Source organism: Penicillium longicatenatum, assembly GCF_028827895.1.
Source record: "Penicillium longicatenatum strain IBT 33135 chromosome Unknown contig_2_segment0_segment0, whole genome shotgun sequence".
NCBI lineage: Eukaryota > Fungi > Ascomycota > Eurotiomycetes > Eurotiales > Aspergillaceae > Penicillium > Penicillium longicatenatum.
This window is the reverse complement of record NW_026643120.1, coordinates 6,213,818-6,226,993: the sequence shown is the minus strand read 5'-3', so window position 1 is coordinate 6,226,993 and position 13,176 is coordinate 6,213,818. Positions and strand designations below refer to the sequence as shown.

General features: G+C 48.5%; 4 protein-coding genes across 4 annotated transcripts; 2 read left to right on the top strand and 2 right to left on the bottom strand.

Annotated features, from left to right (window-relative positions):
• Positions 1 to 32: 32 nt before the first annotated feature.
• Positions 33 to 1,739, bottom strand: N7484_004838 (pyridoxal phosphate-dependent decarboxylase family protein; the record flags this gene model as incomplete). Its single annotated transcript, XM_057115258.1, has 2 exons — positions 33 to 1,601; positions 1,698 to 1,739. The coding sequence occupies 2 exons, from the start codon at positions 1,737 to 1,739 to the stop codon at positions 33 to 35; spliced, it is 1,611 nt and encodes a 536-aa protein (XP_056975398.1).
• An 858-nt stretch (positions 1,740 to 2,597) lies between these two features.
• Positions 2,598 to 4,762, bottom strand: N7484_004837 (uncharacterized protein; the record flags this gene model as incomplete). Its single annotated transcript, XM_057115257.1, has 3 exons — positions 2,598 to 3,764; positions 3,814 to 4,284; positions 4,340 to 4,762. 3 exons carry the CDS (start codon positions 4,760 to 4,762, stop codon positions 2,598 to 2,600), a joined length of 2,061 nt encoding a protein of 686 aa, XP_056975397.1.
• Positions 4,763 to 5,091: 329 nt separating this feature from the next.
• N7484_004836 (uncharacterized protein) lies at positions 5,092 to 6,430 on the top strand (the record flags this gene model as incomplete). The annotated part of the gene is made up of 2 exons (XM_057115256.1): positions 5,092 to 5,247; positions 5,297 to 6,430. The coding sequence occupies 2 exons, from the start codon at positions 5,092 to 5,094 to the stop codon at positions 6,428 to 6,430; spliced, it is 1,290 nt and encodes a 429-aa protein (XP_056975396.1).
• A 481-nt stretch (positions 6,431 to 6,911) lies between these two features.
• Positions 6,912 to 13,157, top strand: N7484_004835 (uncharacterized protein; the record flags this gene model as incomplete). The annotated part of the gene is made up of 1 exon (XM_057115255.1): positions 6,912 to 13,157. The coding sequence occupies one exon, from the start codon at positions 6,912 to 6,914 to the stop codon at positions 13,155 to 13,157; it is 6,246 nt and encodes a 2,081-aa protein (XP_056975395.1).
• Positions 13,158 to 13,176: the final 19 nt, after the last annotated feature.

Genomic DNA, 13,176 nt, shown 5'->3' with positions numbered 1-13,176 from the left:
CGTTGCGCCAGTGTAACATCTTTTTTTTTTGGTCATTGGGACTTCAAAGACGCAATGATACCCGGGCCAGTTGCCTCGATGGCAGCGATAAGGGACTCAACTGTCTCCTTGCTGGTCAAAACATTAACCACGCAGCGGAAGAATTTACCGTTTCCAACCGCATCGTCATCGCCACTGGGTGGAGCAAAGTCAACCATGAAGCCCTTGGGCACGATGGCATGTGTGATCTCCTCGGTGACCTTGCTGTTTCTCTTCCCCCGCTGTGTTTCATCCGACACAGCCCCACGTGGGTAAACAAACTGCTTGCCAGGGGCATAGTAGAAGCAGACCTGCAAACATGGAGGAGCATTTTCGCTCACCAAGATGAAGTTAGGGTTCTTCTCAGCAATTGTGGCAAGATGAGCAGCCACCTCGCATGCAGAGTCAATTTGCTGGGCATAGCCCTCACTTCCATAGTATGTCCAGCCCAGGAACAGCTTCAACGAATCAGCCCGACGACCACATTGGAGTGTAAGATCAGCAAGATCCCAAACTTCCGGCGAGTCGACCTCGATATCAGATTCGTGAGACTCGCCATTCGTCGCTTCTGTATCTGCGTTGTGGAACAGATAGCCCGCCGGAAGAGTATTGGCACGGTGGAATTGACGCATATCCGAAGCCAACAGGAATGAGCAAGTCACCGGTGCACCAAGCATCTTGTGTGGATTGATCGCAATGCTATTCGCCTTCTCCGAGCCAGACAGCTTGTGAATCTGGTTTTGAGAGAAAACGAAAGATCCGCCCCAGGACCCATCAATGTGGAACCACAGATTGTATTTCTGGCAGATGGCCGCGATCTCGTTAAATGGGTCGAACGAGCCCAAAACCGTTGTTCCAGCGGTGGCGTTCACATAGAACGGTGTCCGACCCTCGCCTTGGGCTTTCTGGACCAGCTTTTCCAATTCCGAAGGAATCATTCGTCCCTGCTTATCGATGGGAACTTGCCAAACAGCACTGCTACCGAAGCCAAGCATCTGAGCAGCCTTCTCAACGCTGTAATGGCCGTGCGCGCTGGTGAAAAGCACGAATCGGTAGCTTCCATTACCCTCCTTCTTTGTATCGGGATACAGGTTGTTACGAGCAATCACAATCGACGTGGTGTTCGACGCTGAGCCTCCCTGAACCGAGATACCTCCTGCACGTGGTCCATTGAGACCAAAGAGGTTCGCTAACCGTTGACCGGTATATTTCTCAATGACCGTCAAGGCAGGCGAGACCTGGTACACGTGCACATTGGTATTCAAGGTTGCGAGAATGAGCTCCGCTGCAACACCGGGGGCGTTGGTGGACGCATACAGCTTGTCCAGGAAACCTTGGTGCCAGGTGTTGACCGAGTAGCGGAGGACTTTCTGCAGAACCTCGATCAGACCCTCTTGACGTCTGCCTTGCTCTGGGATCTCTAGCTGCAGGATATCGCGGAGATCCTCGGGCTTCTTGTAATCCACCAACGAAGTTCCTGTCGGTTTGCCGTGTCCATTGACTCCGTTTGTTTGGGACTGGGATGCAGGTTGGTCTGCGGATCGAATAAAGGGAATGAGGAGGTCTTCGACGGCTTTGAGGAGCTATGTTTATTTGAATTAGCTTCATGGCGCTGGTAATTCTTTGACAATTGATGGCTGATAGCATATGAGAGCCTGCAACTTGATCGAGTCACTCACGTTTTGCACCTCGTCGGCGCGGGATAGTGGGATGTCCGACATCGCAATATATATCACTTTGCAATATGTACAAAGGCGCTATATCAGTGTGTGCGGAGGTCACGAGTCTCTAAACGCATTAAATATGAATTGGTGTCGCGATTGAGTCATTCACGAAGAAGGAAAAAAAAACTTTCTTGATGCGCCGCTTTCAAATCCCGCTTCCCGTAAATGGCGAAATCGCATGAGCTGACATCATCAGACGATGCCCCTCAATGTTAATGGACTGACATATTAGTACTATAATTATATTCAAGTAACCAATGTAATCTACGGGCACATCAATACAATTATAACTCAATGATTTTTCTACAATCATCTATTTTACATTGTTGACGCAAGATAATAACCCCGCGGCATATCTTATCTTATCCGTACGTCCCGAGGCGCCTGCAGGGCCGAAAGTCAAATTAAACTAATTTCCTATTGGACGAAAAACCAATATGCATACTGTCAAACTGTAAATATTTAGTGCATCTACAAATGGCTTACATGACATGATGAGGATAAGCAGCTGGACATGGTAACGATGTATACTTGTACGTTGTTCACACAGTAGGAACTAAGTAGCCCCTAGGGGAGTGGAGTGGGGACCGTGGGGCGAGCTTCGGCGAGGGAAAGTTGATCAACAGCATATGTTCGGGGTTTGAAAATCGCGGAACGGAATGAATAGCTCGATATTGACATATACGAATATTGGGGATGCCGAAACTATTCAGCTTGAAATGAGTGAGATGCCTAATCCTTTGGCGGCAACGCCTGTGTGGGATAAAGTAAGTCACTGAAATAATTGTTGTATCTACATTTTGGTCAGCTAAAGCTAGATGACAGGGGATGAGAGAGTGCCAGGCTATTTTTATATCACATCATGTTCATTTCATCTCCATCTATCAGATAGCTGTTCATAACAGCATTCCAATCGGATAGAAATTGAGGATCTGACGACAGAAAGTCCAAAGAAGAGACAGGATTCTGGTCGGACTTGGGTATGGGGTCACCATTGCGATTGAATATATTCTGCCGAGAGGGAATCGTTTGAGCTTCCATCTGACCTGTTTCGAGCCCAACACTTTGAGCATTCCGACCTCCAACCGAGGGCTGTGAGTTCCTCAGAAGTAAAGCTTGATGTCTTAACCAGGACAGACACTTCCAAATTGTGGATTGCTTATTGGCGTCCTGCGCGGTGGCCGATTGATCATTATGCCGCATGTATTGAGGGAAAGTGTCCTCAATCAGACACCAGACGTAATCAGCGTTAGGAATACTGGACGAGGTACATAGGCAACGTAAAACGTAGGCCAGTGCGTACCACTGCGTGAATGCGGGAAACAGCCATTTGAACCTAGAAGCAAGGCTGCCTTTTGTACACGTGCGATGGCTTTCTAGCTCGTCGCATGCTATTTTGAATGATAGCCTGTGGACGCTGTCTTCCTCGCTCTGTAAGCTATCCCGCTTTTGAGTGACCAACTCCTCTCGCAGTTGGAGTATAAAGTTCATCTTGTAGCGAGCGGTATTGCAATGCTGGAATGCAACACGGCATAGCTCACTAGGCGTTTCAGATTGAAAACCGTATTTGTTCCTCAAGGCTTCACCGCGCTCTGTGAGGAAGTTTCGCTTTTCTGCAATATCAGCAAGCGTATCCGTGGAACTGTGTCGTCGAGTCCCAATAACTGGATGCATGAGCCGGCATGCTTCTGTTTGAACGAGGAAAAATGACATCTCTGTCCAGCCGTCGCTCTCGGCTGGGAGTTCCGTCATACTTTGGTAGAGTTGATCATCATTAATGTTCAGAGGAAGTCGCAAGTTGGCATTCACCACGTCGACCACGGGCTCAAAACCATGGTCCTCCGGAGCTCGGGAGTCGAGCGAGCAAAGATGCCACCAAAGGCGGAGACGCATTTCTGTTTCAAAAGGGCTCAGACGAAGACGGGCGCCATCGCGATGTAATCCGATGGATTGTGCTAGTCTGATTGCTAGTCCAATCAGAATCCATATGCTTCGACCAGTCTCATTCACCCGTAGACAAGTCTAGAATCATATGTTAGAGGTTTCCTTTTACCCGATATAATCAACTTACGACAAAAATGGCGAGAGCCTGCAATGAAGTCATCTCTGGACTATTCATAACATCTGTGTCGATGAGAAGCCGCTCTAGTGGGAGCCTATAGCGCTTCAAAAGCTCTTTCTTCTCTAGAGGAAGGGTGGTCTCCCCGGCACCATCTTCCAGTGCAGTTAATGCAGCAAAATATATAGCATATGTCAACGCTACCATGGATCGCCCTGCAGACTTTGGATTCAAAATTGTGGCAATGACAGCAGATTGAGCGGTTGGTATATGCAATATTTTCAACACGGGATCGACAGACTGGACGTATATTGCCCATAGCTGAAGTGCCAATTCTGGGCCAGGGTAGAACTCCAAGATGTCAGAAGCAGTGTCTGGAAGAGGACATTCTTGACGAGGCGTCGTATAAGCGCTTGATGCTGCCTCTTTTCCCAGGGAAGTTTGGCCAAGGTGAGGTGTCTGCGTGACCCGAATCCGCTCTTCCTTCATAGTCAATTAGCGTGTGTTTTGGGAGTGTCAAATTGCGGTTTCAACTCACATCCTGCAGAAGATCTTTAATATTTGAATTATTGACGTATTGAATAGCTTGTCCATCATTCAGCAGCAGCTCCCATGGCTCATGTGAAGATTGTGTAGTTGCTGATCTCTTTTGACCCCCGTCATTCGGAGCTTCAGCTTCTGCATTCGAGGGTCCCGGGACTTTCGCGTGAGATATGATATTTTCCAGACGCTCGAGCCTGTCGGAGATGCGCTGAACAGTAGTAGGCTTCCCCTCAGACTCCCTTCTTGGGTATATGCATGGGACACTATATCTTGAACAGTTTTTGCATGGGACTCCTCGATCGCATCGGACCTTACGCTGATGGCAGCCGAGGCAGGACCGCGCACCGATCTTAGAGCTTTGTGTATGTAATGCCCCACCATGACTGTCGTTGGCAGATGCTTTCTGTATTCTGTGCATGATTCAAGCGAGGATATTTTTCGATCGCAAGTACTATGCAGCCTCCAAGTTCAAGGACAGGATCTCCTGAAAGCTGATCAGGCGTCCACGTTGCTTCGGGATTTCGGCGCAGGGAATCCGATCACTTCGATAAGGCATGATCAGGTCTTATCGGCTTCTTATCTCGGCCTCTCGGTGTGGATCTCCGAGCCTCATCCTTAAGCTTACTATGGGGTATACCGACATGTAACTTTGAAGAGCTCTCGGTGATGGAGCTCCGAATCTTCCAGGAAGAAAATGGTATATAAGGGCGTTGTGGGCAAAGAACTCCCATTCAACGCGAGAATAAAATGAAGAAAATTAGCACCATGGTCGCGCCGACACCGGCAGATGAAAGCCCAAATAACGTTGAATCAGCCTCAGAGAAGTTCCGTGAAGGTGGATATGGTTGGGTTTGTGTCGCATGTACTTTTCTTATCAACGCTCACACATGGGGTATCAATGCCGTAAGTAGCGTTCTCTCCATTCTATTCCTCGGCGATTAACAATTTCTAGGCCTATGGCGTCTTCCTTTCCTACTACCTCTCTTCCGATGTATTTCCCGGTACATCCTCTCTTGAGTATGCATTTGTCGGTGGTCTAAGCATTGGATGTGCGATGCTTATTGCGCCTCTTGGTACAATTCTAAGCCAACGTGTATCAAACCGTCTTGTTTTGAACCTGGGTGCTGTTATCGAAGCCATCGCGCTCATCACAACATCATTCGTCAAAACCAATTGGCAGCTATTTCTATCCCAGGGAGTTGCTTTTGGATTTGGGATGGGGTTTTGCTTTGTGGCTTCTGTATCGGTACCCTCTTATTGGTTCGCACAAAAACGAAGCTTAGCCAATGGCATTGCCTCTGGTGGCTCGGGGCTGGGTGGTCTGATATACTCCCTGGCTACAGAAAGGATGCTCCAAGGGCTTGGCATTGCCTGGACAGCCCGGATACTGGGTATCTTGGCTCTCACGGTGAATGTGATATGCGGCAATCTGTTGCGTATTCCAGCACACGCACGAGCAGCACGGAAGACCTCAAAGCTTGACCTTTCTTCCCTTTGGTCTCTCGACTACTTCTTGCTATTGGCCTGGGCATTTCTCAGTGCATTGGCATACGTGGTCCTGCTATTTAGTCTACCTAGCTATTCAGTTGCCATCGGCCTTACCCAACAGCAAGGCAGTCTAGCTGGTGCGCTCCTCAACTTAGGCCAGGCATTTGGGCGGCCCGGCGTTGGCCTCCTCAGCGACCGTTGGGGGAGGTTTCCCGTCACTATAGCTGCGACATTCCTAGCGGGCTTTTTGTCGCTGGTAGTATGGATATTCGCTAACTCTGCAGGTCTGACATATTTCTTTGCGATCGTGGTAGGCCTGTTTTCGGGGACATTTTTGGCTGCTATGTCCCCCATCACGGCTGAAGTTGTTGGATTAATGGGCCTGCCGGCTGCAGTTGGTATATTCTGCCTTGTTCTATGTCCCCCATTGACCTTGGCCGAACCTATCGCGCTTCAACTTCGGGATAGTTCTCGCGACTCGAAACCTTATATTCGGATACAAATATTTGTGGGAGTTGTGTATATCGGCGCTGCAGGCTTTTTAATGACACTCTGGTTGAAGATGAGAAGGACTCGCTTGAAACAAAATGCAGCTTGAGTATCTTGACTATGTGTATAGAGCTGTTCAACATTTCATATTTGGCGTGACAGAGAACATATATCACCCGTGCATTCAGATTGCCATAAAGTGGAGGAAATAACGGTGCACATGTCGAAGAACTTGTATATTATTGAATAATCAGAAGAACGGAGAACATGCTTTAGTGAGGTGGCCAAATAACTTAAGTTTGTGTTGTTTAATTTAAAATCTCCACAAACAAAGTAGAAAAACCAAAACCTCGCAACCTGTTGACTTGAGGGTCTTTGCCTTTTCCTTTTAGGAGCGAAAACTTCCTGAACAGATTAGTCGCTGCGCGGACCGAGCATTTTCTTTTTCACAAGGCCCGGGCGTCATGCACCGTGGCTGACATAGTGGCCTAAGAGCAAGGATCAGGAGCTGAGCCCCTACCCCACCTCAACCTCCACCTCTCAAATTAGTCCAAGATCATCATTACTTCCGACTGCAAGCCCAGTCCATCATGTCGCTATCAGATTCCGAAGACTCTGTTGTACTGGTCAGTCCAGGCGATATTCGGGATTTCAACGAAGAAAACATCCTTCCCCTCTCCGCAGACGAGCTCAAAAACATCAGAGATTGGCTCCAGCCCACACCTTATGATCTAGATCGATCCGACTTTTCAAGACATCTTGCCTCCTACCTCCAGGGCACTGGTCAGTGGCTCATATCCACAAATACATACATACAGTGGCACCACGGCGATGAGAATGGCCTTCTTTGGATCAAAGGTGTACCAGGTTCGGGAAAGTCGGTCATGGCCGCTTCGATAATCCATCAATTGGGCAAAGAAGAGGTCCCCGTTCTATACTTCTTCTTCCGACAGATTATTGATGCAAACCATCGGCCCGTGGCAGCGTTGCGGGACTGGCTATGTCAATTACTTCCATTCAGCCCACCTTTGCAGGTCAGACTGAGAGATGTATACCTACGAAAAAAGCGTCCTATTGATAGCTTGGCTCTGAGTGACCTCTGGAAAGACCTCAAATTTGCCCTTTCTCACCTCCCTAGGGCCTACTGTGTCACAGACGCCTTGGACGAGATGGATCAAGGCAATGATGACTTTCTTCACTCCTTGGTCGAGCTAGGCCAATGGCGCCCTGCGAATGTCAAGATTCTCATCACCTCACGCCCAGTCGTCGCAGTTGAGTCTGCCCTCAGGTCCTTTCATATACCTCATATTCAATTGGATGAACGATTCGTGGACATAGACATTGCTGCTTATGTCGAGCACAGATTACGAAATTCTTCTGTTCCCCACGAATATTGGAGTCTAGTTACTGAGGCTGTCCCCGGTCGAGCAAATGGGCTCTTTCTATATGCAAGGCTCTCGATGGATGCCTTCGTCAAACCTGGCGCTGATCCTCAGGTAGTACTCGAAACATTGCCTGCAGATCTGAATGTAATGTATAACGATCTATTGCGAGAACATGCGAAGCGATCGAATGTTCCAGATGAATTCCAACTTCTCATCCTACAGTTTGTAACGCATGCAACTAGACCTCTTCGCCTCTTGGAAGTCGCTGAGATGGCTAAGGCTACCCATATCCCAATTGCATTTGGAGCGTGCGGTTTGAAAGAAATCAAGGACCTGGTTCGAGCTGCTTGTGGTCCACTACTCCAAATTCTTCATGACGAGACTGTCTCTGTCGTTCATCACTCATTCACCGAGTTTCTCAAGGGGTTCACCCGCACAAAGCCTTTGAATCCTCTGGGCTACGCCATTCTTGAGGCCGGTTCAACTAACCAGCGTCTTGCCATGGCATGCATGGATTATCTTACATCTGGCTGCCTAGAGAATTTGGAGATCAAGAAGCGCAGTCAGGCTGAAGAATTTTTTCGACCCAAAAAGGCTCAGCAGAGTAGAATTAGGCTTCAGTTTCCATTCCTCGAATATGCAGCAGCTAACTGGTACATCCACGCCCGCCGCGCGGCCCTCGCCGGTGCAGACATGTCATCATTTTATATGACACTGAATGACTTCGTTGCGAACGACCAAAGATTTGTTGCCTGGCTGGATATCGACTGGCCAGAAATCATGATTCAAGGTCTCACTCCGCTCCACGCGGCAGCTCGCACTGGATTGTCTCAATACGCCACGCATTTGCTTCAACAAGCAGATGCTGACCCAAACGCCAAGAGCAGTCATGGTGACACTCCTCTCTATTGGGCCGCTCTAAGTGGGTATGCGGACGTTGTGCAGGTTCTTATTGATAATGGGGCAGACCCGGATGGAGAGGCAAACCAAGGATACAAACCACTTCATCAGGCTGTCATCTACAATCACGCTGACGTGGTCAAGGTTTTGCTTGCAAACGGTGTTGACGTACTCACGCCAAAGACGAGAGATTCCCCAGAGAGAATGTGTGGCAATGCTGAAACATCGATCGGTCATACCCCGTGGATGTACGCCTGCATGAATGGACAGGCTGAGGCGTTGACTGAACTCCTGTGTTACATCAAGGATCCTGATAACCTAACGCAAGGCCTTTTTTTGTCGGCAGGATCAGGGCACGCGGCCTGTGTGGATCTGATTCTTCAACATCCAGGCACGGAAGTTAACTCCAAACACTCTGGACTGACTCCGCTTTTCAAAGCTTGCTGCATAGGCGATATGAGCACAATAAAGTTACTTCTCAAAGCGGGGGCTGATCCCAATATCCTTTGCGATTACCCTTCGGTTGAGTTTCGTGGCAGGCGCTCTCGTGAAGGTAGGCTATGTCGAGAACCGGAGCAAAATGTTGAACCAAGGGGATACACTGCTCTTCACGCTCTATGCGGAATTACCAAGCGAATGTCAAATCGTCACCCAGCAGCAACAGGAGATTGTGTGTCACTCCTTCTGGAAGCCGGTGCGGATCTTCATGTGAAGTGCCCGAAAGGTGAGACTGCGTTGCATCTTGCCTGTTTAAACAACATAGAAGTCGTGAAGCTGTTATTGCACGCAGGTGCAGACCCGACAGCAGAAACCGATAGCGGGAACACGATTATACACACTGATGGTTCCACGGACAAAGAACTTCTACCCATCTTATTGGAATCAGGGCTTGTCAATATCAACGAGCTGATGACCAAAGGGAGGGAAAATCCCCTGCACCTTCGGCTTGGCAGCGATCATCCCGAGCATGCCCTTGAGCTCCTGAAGTACAAGCCAGATGTGAACATGTCGAAACCAGATGGAAATCGCGCGCTACATGTGCTTCTTAATCATTGGAGGTTCGGATCTGTAGAGGATGTCATGGATGCTTTACTTTCAGCAGGCGCTAATCCAAATCTGCAAAATGTGAAGGGTGAGACCCCACTCCATGTGATTAGGCACCTTCCCGAGTTTGAAATTGTCTCCAAGCTTGTGAAAGCTGGTGCAAATCTTGAAATACGCGATCTGCAAGGCCAGACGGCTCTTTTTAAGAGCGTCAAGTCCGACACCAAGCTTTACAACACAGCGGATGACAAAGCTACGCTTTCCAAGACATTCATCCAACTTGGTGCCCGACTTGACACACGGGACATTAAGGGCAGGACTTTACTGCACCAAGTCGTCGAAAGTATTAGTTATTTAGATTATCTGACATGTCGTATGGATTTCCATCCTTCTATTGTTGATAATAAAGGTAATACACTCTTTCACGAGGCCGCATCGAAGAAACGCCACTCTGAGAAATTGCCGACATTCATTCATTTAACGCATTTGGCGGTTGATATTGATCAGCCTAATAATCGTGGCAAGACTGTGTTACACAAGATCTGCGCGAGAAAGCCCAGCCTCTTGACCGGGAGATTTTCTGAAAACCCTACTTTCGACTTTGTCATCAACAAGTGCAAGAATTTAAGCCCTCGCGATGCTAATGGAGTTCAGCCCCTCCATGTTGCAGCCGCTATCTCTGAAGAGTATGTTTTCAAACTTCTCGATGCTGGAGTGGATCCTTGCGAAACCACAAATCAGGGCATGACGGTACTTCATGTTGCAGCTCGGGCCCGGCAGCCAGGCATCATTGGCCTTGTTCTTTCAAAACTAAGTGGCCTGGAAGATGCCGCATTCGAAGGGTTTGTCAATCAGAAAAGTGCAGAGGGAAATACAGCACTACACTATGCTTGTTGCGCCGGTCGTCCGGAAAGCGTCGAGTTGCTACTAGATGCCGGCGCAGATCCTAATTTACCGGGCAAAGATGGATGCACGCCATTTGGGGCATGTGCGGAATTTGAATTTGAGCAAGCACGGTGGAAAAGAGTGGTTGAAGCGGAAGATACTCAAAGCGGCAGTACCAAAGCTAGAAGAGCAGCCAGCATCTTTATCAGTGATCACGATCTGCCAGCAGATGCTAAGTCTGTTGAAGAGTCTAAATGGCGTCAAGGTACCCTGAAGTCTGAGTTAGACTCCACCCGTCTAGATGAAATCCTACTTACTTTGGTTCTTCACGGGGCAAAAATCACCGGAAATGGGAGCTCTCTTCGCGGTGCATTCCACAACGCTGTGTTGAACCAACGTGACTATACTGCTGAGTGTCTGCTTAGATTAAAGTCGATGCTTCTTCCTGATCTCAATCTTTTGGAAGGGTCAATTGGTGAAGGCTTCATTGCCTCCAAATCTCGTCTGGAAGCTGAAAGGTCATCTTTGAGGCAGGAAGGTTGCAAAGGCGACATTGGGGGGATGACGGATGAATCGAAGCAAAACTTACGAGCTTCCTACTCAGCTAAGCTGCTGGGCCTCCGTCAGTATGACATGTTGGAACAAAGAGTGTCGCAGGTAGATGTGATTGAACTTTATCAATCCACTACTCCTATCAACATTTCTCTCCTGCACAGCCTTGCGCGCTTTGGTCTTACGAATGTTCTAAAGTGTGTCTGTACCCGTGAGGCAGCTTTGAAATTCGATGATCATAACTGGTGTAAAAAAGGGGAGATTGCTAATAACATGCACATGAACTCTATAGAGCCGCTTCTGATGGTTGCGTGCGATCGTCAAATTCCGAACATGGGAGTTGTCCGGTTTCTAATTGAAGAAATGGGCGTCAATATAAATGCAACTTGCAGGAACACCGATTTCTTCATAAGTCAGAAGCAGCGCCAAAACGTCATAGTATCAGATAACAGCGCTCTACATGATATTGCCATGGGCAAGACGTGGTGGAATGTACACGAGGCACTGCCTTACCTTATTCGCAAGGGGGCTGATCTGGAGTTGCGAAACATGAGAGGAGATACCCCATTGCATGTTGCTGTCGAGGAAAAAAGACCGATGGGCGTCTTTTACAAAGAGGCAGTGCAGATTCTTCTGGAATCTGGTGCTGATGCCAATGCCGTGAATTACAGTGGGGATTCATGCTTGTCAAAAGCTGGTAGCGATACTGGATTGATCAACTTGCTTCTCTCGTACGGTGCCAAGGTCTCCTCGGTGGCTATATTGTCCGCCATCGAGCTCCAGGAGGTTGAATTATTGGAATTTTTTCTTGCGCAGGGTGAAGTTGCTAATCTAAGGCGACCCGCTCCTGAAATCCCGAAAGATATTCCACGAATGGAGAAATCATGGGTCACAGATTGTGAGGTATACCCGTTGTTTCATGCAGCGTTTTACAAAGTTCCTTCGTCCCAGATTTCCAACCACTTGACGGGATGCGATCCTACCCTTTCCCGCAGACGAATGATGACAGCGTTGCTCCGCCATGGTGCAGACCCATACGCCACTTTTATCAGACATCAGCGGGTCAACGATGAACTTTTTGATGAGGAGTTCGAAGACGCTGAAAGTGAAGACGAGCCAAAACCAGAGTGGAAACTTGAAACATGCACTATCATACATGAGATCTTGCATAAAGGACTAATAGCCGAGCCACTATTTGACTTTCCAGCCCTTCAGCTTGAGGCACGCGATCCCAACGGCCAAACATTGCTTCTCGCGGCTTCTCGTGGACCAATAAAGCGTGTTGAAGACCTTCTAGCCCGAGGAGCAGACGTTACCGCCCATGATAACGAAGGCAAAACCGTGGTGCACAATCTCATGGGGCGTGAGCCCGATGAGACAAATGAAAAATGCCTCAAGGATATCTTCCATCGGAGCTCTAAGTTGGTCAATACGCCTGACAAATCTGGTGATACTCCACTATACCACGTGCTAAAAGCAGCGAAAATCCACCTTCAACACATCGATCTGCTGCTCGAACACGGTGCCGATCCACTCCGGCCAGACTCGGAAGGGAACACGGCCCTCCACTTCTTTGCCAAGGATCCCTCCACCTACAAATCACGCATTGAACAATTTCAAAGCCTTGGTGTCGATATTAACGCACGCAACCGAAATGGCAATTCTCCACTGTTCGAGTATATTGCACACGGTGCGCTGAGAGCTAGACAGAGTTTGACATATTACAATGATGAAGTGGACGAGCATTCGGAAGAAATTTGCCATCTGCGATATCTGAAGGAAGCTGGGGCCGACGTCTTCGCAATTAATCATCATTCTGGGTCTTCGCTGCTTCACATTTTGGCTGGTCGGACACTTGGTCATCCCGTTCACGGCCTTTCTGCAGATGAAAGAGTCCTGGCTAAGAATATTGTCAACTGCTTCAAGTTCCTTACGAATATGGGCTTGGATCCTATGCGTGAGGATGCTCAGCAGCGGACTTGTTTGGATGTTGCCGCTGCTTGTGGCAATGAGCACATTCTAAAGTTGTTTCAGGAGACGCCTGCTGAGTTGAATGTTGGATGGGCGTAGCTAGAAATGCATCTTTTAG